This window comes from Gavialis gangeticus, unplaced genomic scaffold, assembly GCF_001723915.1.
Source record: "Gavialis gangeticus isolate Ggan-Ray unplaced genomic scaffold, GavGan_comp1, whole genome shotgun sequence".
Taxonomy (NCBI): domain Eukaryota; kingdom Metazoa; phylum Chordata; order Crocodylia; family Gavialidae; genus Gavialis; species Gavialis gangeticus.
In genome coordinates this window covers 107491785-107499369 of record NW_017728992.1, presented here as the reverse complement: position 1 = coordinate 107499369, position 7585 = coordinate 107491785, and the positions used below count along the sequence as shown (strand labels likewise).

General features: G+C 39.0%; 1 protein-coding gene across 1 annotated transcript in view; it reads right to left on the bottom strand.

Moving 5' to 3' along the window:
* Window positions 1-1704, bottom strand: part of TTR (transthyretin) — a 12132-nt gene extending 10428 nt beyond the window's left edge. The window contains exons 1-2 of the mRNA XM_019526635.1: window positions 1465-1704; window positions 523-662 (exon numbers count right to left, since the gene is read on the bottom strand). Coding sequence (XP_019382180.1) covers window positions 523-662; window positions 1465-1533 — 209 coding nt within the window. The 5' untranslated portion in view covers window positions 1534-1704. The remainder of the gene's footprint in view (window positions 1-522; window positions 663-1464) is intronic.
* Window positions 1705-7585: the final 5881 nt, after the last annotated feature.

Sequence of the window (7585 nt, the reverse complement as noted above, 5' to 3'; positions counted from 1 at the left end):
TAAGGAGTTGCTCCTGCCTGACCCTTTTCTAAGTGACAGCAGTGGTGAAGATGGCAGGTACACTGAGTGTCAGGATGTTTAGGGCCTGGTAACAAAATTTACAAGAGGGCATTTCCCTTGCTTTTCCTTTACAATAAAGCTGTGGTCCCTCTGTATATTAATATGGTTCATCTGGAGTATATATAAATACTGGCAAACAGGTTGCTACTGTTTTAAACACAGGTAGAGCAATAAGTTGTGGAATCAAGAAGAACAATATTAAATATTCCCCTACTAAAGTAAAATGAAAATCTCAGTGATGCGAACTGTCTCCAACATAGGCCTGATCCCACTTATTCAGTGTACTTTGGATTAGGCCCAATATGCTAAATAATAATGGTAGAAAGGGGATTAATGAAATTATGATAATCTTTGTATTAATGCCAAAAAGAAGTTGCTCTTCAAACAGAGTCTTTCTTCTCTTTGTATCCCATCCTATTCTTTAAGACACTGAAAACTGTTTCAGGGTACATCATCACTTACCCAGCAGCAAATTCTTGCCAGTCTCCATCTGAAGTCTTTTTAAACACTTTAATTGCTACATTGGCAGCTGGACTTCCTCTAACCGCATCCAGAACCTTCACCATAAGTGGGCACTTGGAATCAATAGAACCATGGGAAACCTTGGAAAGCAGAAAAAATATGTCTAATGCAGTAAACATGTTGGGGTTTTTCACCACATCTACTAAAATTCCTCCTCCAAAGAGCAAAAGAGTTCTTACTGCAAAATAGCATCCATAGCAGGGCATATTCTAAGCCTAATTATATTTTATGCTCCATGGAGTTCATGAATAGGTGTTTCTTGTACCTGGATAACCTAAGAATAGGTGCATTCTGCCACTTCATGGAAGCTTTGCATAATAAATACACAAATGTGCTTAAGATGATATATAGTTCTGGAAAATGTTATGCTAATTAACATTCTGGGAAAATATTGGCTTCTCCAGATTTGTTATTCTGTGATTAATTATCAGTAATACTTTAATAAATTGTCCTATCTGAGGAGCACATGCTTTATAAGTAGCACAGAATTAAGCTGTATGGTGTCCTGGAGAGGCAAGTAAAAATTATCCCCATTAGACAGATATGGAAACTGAGTCAAAATTAAGTGACTTGTCTAAAGACAATACCAAAATGGGCAACAATCACCTAGATCCCATCCCCTTGCCTTAAACAGATGACTTTGGATAATCTAAAAGGGACTTCATCATTTTAAATAAAGATTGTAAAGAAATTACATGAGAAAATGACAGTAGCAAAAAGCATTGTAGCATTGTTATGGGTGAAGGAATTTGTTTTGAGTTTTAGTTTAGTAATATAATATTCATATAACAAAATATATAATGTCTGTGCATCAATTTATACTTACTTTTATTATATTTTACAGTCCTTCAAATTCTACCCCCTAAATGCAAAAACACTTACCAGTGGGGCAGCTTCAGTCAGAAATACCAGTCCAGCTAAGAAAACGAGAAGCATAGAATGAAAAGCCATTCTTCTTGCTTTTAATTAGCCTTGGTGCCAGCAGCTAGAAGCTAATGAGATTTGGGATTTTATACCCAATCCTACAACAAAACAGGCTGCTTGTCAGGTGCCCATATGACTCCAAATCTGCTGATTCTGATTATTTGCTTAGTCAACAATCCAATCCTATAGTTGTTCTATGCATAGGGTTGCCATTCAAGTCAATGGGGGGTTTGCATGTAAAACTAGGATCATTAGAGTTAAGAGAATAAGTAACCCACACAAACATGAACCTTGCCTGGGGAAATTAGGCTGTTAGAACACCCTTCATGAAATCATAAAAGCAACCTCTGCCTGTCTAGCTATGTTGCTGGTTATACAAGAATCTATTTTCATTGCTTTCATGTGTGCAAAAGAATTTCTCATATATTTGCTTTTACATTCCCTTTCCATATTGATGTTCTTGATGACCAGTTGCAAGTAAAACTGACATTTTCTTTTTTGACACAATGTAGAGAAAATATGATACAGTGTTGCACAAAAAATAGTGTGGGTGAAACCCTAGTCCAATTAAAGCAATGGCAAAGCTTTCACAAACTTCATGGTGGTTTAACTCACAGTTTATTTGATGGCAAGTTGGTGTGACCTAAATCAAAATAATGGCTTCGTTTTTGTTTCAGTTTTTGTATCTGTCACTCTTTATTTTTCATCTTAATATATGAGTGGTTTTTATTGTAATAAAAATCAGGATCAAGTCCCTTTTATATTAAGTGCTGGTCAAGCACTGAGGTACAGAAAGGGCTCTGCTCATGAAATGTGAAATGGTTGCATTCTCTGTTCACTTTTCTCCTGTGCAACAGGACTGCATAAGGCATTAGCCAGCTGGGAGTCAGGTTTAGTTTACGTGGAGTGATGGAGTCATTTGCGTCTTGCCAGGTAAAAAGTCTACTCCCGGATCAATGTGGCCAGACTTTGCTTTGATATTTTCTTCTCCCTGCACACACGGGTTCCTTGCCCATCCATGGAGTTCCTGCTCGTGGTAGGGAAGTAGAATATCTGTGAGCTGCCAGACTCATGGGCAGGCAGAATGCTGCTGGTTTCTCTATGCTAGGATGACCGCATGTCCTGTTTTAAAAACCTGTCAGTGTGATCAAAGGAATGCTTTTATCCCATTTCCAAAAAACTCCACTCCTGAAATGGTACATGGGGGAGGGGGCTTGTAAAACATTTTTCCTGTTTTGAGACTACGGAAATATGGACACCTTATTCTTACCAGGCTCTTTATAAGGATGTTGTGGATAAAACAGGAAATGTTCTCATTTTTACCAAAATACCAACCTGGATTTAGCATTGGCTCACACTGGCAACTACTGGAATATATTTCTTTTATCTCCACATGAAACATCTGCCTGCAGGATACTGTATTTGAAAGATGCCTATTCCTGTCTTCAGGAAACCTCTCTGTATGAATATCAGATTTCATCTGCATTATATATTTTCCTTTTTTCCCTTAACATTAACCTTTTGGTAGCAGAAATGGACAAAAAATTATGAAAATATACTATCTCATTTAAAATGTCAAATATTTTTCTCTGTCTTTTCTCTCACTGTGCTGCACAATCTGAACCAGTATTCATCTCCTGACTGCCAAGTGGCCCAACATGTTGGAGGGTATTGATATATTTTGTAGACAGACTAGATTGCTACTTCAAATCGCTGCAGCCTACAACATCTCTGGGGTCAGTGGATAGACGATAGATTCTGGGTTCCTCTGATCAGAAAAACCTGGGGAATTTAAATAGAACAGCCAGCCATATGCTTCTAAGGACATTACCAGGGGAGAGTTACCTATCTCTTCCAATCCGATACCACCAAAGGTAAAAATTATGGTATGGATCAAGGAAAGAAGAGTAAGTGATTTAGGGGGATTGCTAGAATTGGAGCACAAGGCAGCTTTAAAAAAAGTACATCTTGGAGTCAGAAGATCTGAGGACATTAAGATAAGAGAGGGAGATGTGGTAGATCAGAAAGAGACAAGGATGTGCCATATATAGAAAGTTGGTCAAATTTGCTAAGTCGGTATGTTCAGTACTTTGGCATTTGTATTTGTCTGTATTATGTATGGAACACAAGAGCCTTTGAATGTTCTATCTCATCAATTCCAAAATTTTGGGGAATATTTTAGGCATTAGTGGGCAGAAATCTATTGATTTGTAGGGCAACAAGAAAATTACAGGGGGAAAATGGCAGCAAAATAGAAACCCGCGTTTCCCTGTCTCCTGCTTCAAGATCCTCTATGAGAATATAAATCAAACGGTGGTTGGCACCCATTAACACCATCCTGCACAGCCATACCCCTACTCCTCCTCCCAGCAGGGTTTAACACGATGACCTTCTGGTGCCTGAAATGATTTATTTCCTACACAAAGAAATTATATGGGTAGGAAAGGAAGCCTAAGGAAAAGGAGAAATTGGGTATACAGCCTCTGGCATAGCAAGAAAATGGTGTACATGGGGAGAGAATGGAGAACACAGAACCCCTAGGAGGGGCAGATGATGATGTGTGGCTTGAGGAAAGGGGTACACATGGATCCCCCTTGCCTGGGGGTGAATGGGGACCATTTTACAGCAAAGGGGAGCACACAACGCTCATGGAGGGAGGGAGAGTCAGGATCCTGGTGCTGGGGGAAGGCCTAATGGGGAGTGGGAAGTGCACAGAGCTCCTGACATGGGAGGAGAATGTATGGCTTGGGAGAAGGAGGGATGAGGTGCACAAACATGATAGCAGGTGTGAGACTGAGGAGGCCTTTGGGAGTCCCTGAAAAAGAGGGAACTAAGAGAGTGGCATGCAGCAAGCTTGAGGGGAGGAGTGCAAGGAGCCCCTGGTGAGTGTAATAAGCTCAGTCTTGCAGAACTATGAGGTACACAACCCCCTAGTTGTGGAAACCGTTGGATAATCCTCAAATATGCAAGCTTTTCAGGGCTTAGCTAAATTCCAAATCATTTGAAGTTTGCCAGTTACTAGTTAGAATTAATACATGTCATTAATGAAAGTATGTTACCTATTTTGAAGCTTTGTAGGGTTTAAGTCAAGAACAAACATGTCCTGTTAATGTTCTTGTTTGCATCAGAGCTGTTTTCCAGCCTCACAACCTATGTTTTGCTTTTTCACTCATGCCTCCTGACATTCATCTTTCCCCATAGCTTCCTTGTTTTCTGTTTTATTCCCATTTCTCAGTCTTGAATGAAGAAGCCAATCCTTTTCATGAAAACTTTGTGGATGTGCCCCAAAAAATGTGGGAATACCATCACAAAATTGTAAACTATTCATAGTGGGGTTCATTAGCAGAAGGAAAATGGCTGTTAGAGGTTGTCATGCAGTAATAACTTTACTCAATGAGTTTCCCAAAGAATTACATTCTTCTGAACATGCAAATCATTTGTATGTCTTGAAAATCATCTTGGGTGAAAACATTCAGTTTTTGTTGTTCTGGAGTAACATCTAGTGGCCTGTCAGGAAATAATCTGGGGTTTATTTCCCAGAGAACTGTACTTGAACCTTCAGGAATAAATTTCATAGATTTCATAGACTTCATAGACATTAGGGCTGGAAGGGACCTTGGAAGATCATCACATTCAGCCCCTGGCCTGAGGAGGTCAATGTTTTATTTCATTTGATATCTAGATAAACGAGCATGGAGAGTGGATTGGGAGACGAGACCTCTGGAGTTCTAAGTACAGTACTGTCTCTGAGGTGCCAGGTTGCTATACTGGCACTGCAGACTTTTTGTGCTCTCAGACATACGGTACTGCTCATTTGTTACTTCCGAATTAGAAATAATATGGCTGTGTCTGTGTGGTGCGATGAGTGGGGTAGTTAGTACTTTTGAGTGACGTTGGAGAAGAGGAGACTGAGGGGAAATTTCTTAACAGTCTTCAAAGGGTGATTATAGAGAGGATGGAGATAGACTATTCTCTGTGGTAGTAGGAGACTGGACTAGGAGCAATGACATCAAATTGCAACAGAGGAAATTTAGGTAGGATATTAAGATCCTAGTACATGAGTATTAGAACAGGCTACCTAGAAAGATTGTGGAAACTCCATTTCCAGAAGTTTTCAAAAGCAAGTTAGACACTTGTCTGGGATGGTTTTGTCAGGCATGATCTTGCCTTGAGCAGGGTGGGCTGGGCTATATGACCTTATAAGGTCTTACTGATAATTGTGGTCCCTGCCTCACCTTTCAGGAAGTAATAATCTGACCAAATGTAGGGCATCATTTTCATTTGTTCAATGTGCATCCATGATCCTATGTGTAGAAGTTTGTATCTAATGACAGGCCATTTAGATCCAGAGTAATGAGCACAACTCTATTGAGCATTTTAATGATCTTTCAGGAATTGTATCATCTCTTTAACTAACACTTTGATTATTTGAAGGATTTCTTGTGTGTCAATATTGTAATAACAAATAGCTATTTATCTTGAGTATTATATCTAATGAAGTCAACTTGAAAAAGCCAGAGGGTTAAAAAGTATTAATGGAAGGATTTACAACAATAAAAAGATCCAAATTGTTTTTCTGTCAGCAAACATGCATTATTTCTTCATTGTGGAGTTTGGTCTACACTGTGGCATTGTGTCCAAGACCAACACCAAAAAAGGAACATTTAGGTGTGAAATTGTTGCTTTGGTGCTTTTGTAATTTATGAATCCAGTCGGTGCCCATTCATCTGAGTAAGCTCTCACTTTGAAAAGTTTAAACTCCAAGGTCACTGGGCAAATGAGCACTGATTGTTTCTGAGAGGTAATATTTCATTAGCTGCCTGTACCGTCTTTGCAGTCCCCTTAGAACAAACTGTCTGTTCTTTTACTTTAATACATATTCAAGCCAACAGACTAATCCATCAGTCTCACCAAATGATGGCAAAAAAACAAAAATCAATTTATACACAATGTTAATTGAATCCTGCAGAACCAGAGCTGACATCTTAACCTTTCCATGTTGCTGAGAACAGCTTGCGAGTTGCCATGATCAGTGTTTCTAAAGATTATTTTTTCTTAGGGAGATGAATAGAGGGTTCGAGCTATGAAGTTGTGTTTTCTTCCTATGGCTGCAGGCTCCATGTATTCTGCAGCACAAAACAAAGATTTGCATTAGGGAGCAAAAAAAATGCAGACCTCACAAGCTGTGGAAATTCAGCTATATTCTTTAGAGACAATGAACCATTTTATTAAAAAGATACCTGAATGTGCCATAGTTTGTATACATTGTAGTCTGTTTTCACTGGAAAGTGTTTATTTCTATGTTTGACTAAATATAGTATTAGGATGACATTTACTGATACCGGTGTACTGAATACTGACTCCTAAGCAGTATTATCAGTAGGTCCAAATCATGAATTTGCAAGTAATTCATCTGTTTGCTGTGTGAAACCTGTGTCAGCTAGCAGAGAGGTGTACTTTGCTCAGTACCTTGCTGTTTAAGCTTGCAAAATGCTTAGTCAAAGCATCTACCCCCAAGCGCTTCATTCTGGTATGTAAGACAAATAGACATATGGAGGTGTTCCTATCTTTTCTTAGTACTCAAGTCCAACTTCTGTATTTTCTTTGGAAGTCTTTTTATCTTGCACCTAGTTAAAGTTGTTGAATAATTGTCACATAATGATATTTACAACTCTCGGTTTAATGGGGTTCATTGCATTGTATGTCACTATTTGGGTTCATCTGAGCATTCACTTTTGACCTGTGAGTCCTGGAGTAAAGTTTAGTTTGGGAGCTTCAGTCATCTCCATCCCATGCTACTGTATTAGATTTTTGTCTCGTTTGGTGGGCGTAGCGCTGAAGTCCTCAGTATTTTCGGTTACTTTTTCAGTCAATGATCATTCTTGCACCTGTTCTTGGGATTTATTGCCTGTGTCAGAATCATGTGCTTAAAACATTGCAGGTGTTTTTGGTTCAACACAGTGTATATAAGCATACACTGAGTCTCACCTACCAAGTGGGAATTGTGAGTGGATGAATGAAGATGACTCCTTACATTTGGTCAGATTTATACTTCCTGAAAGATGATGCAGGAAACATA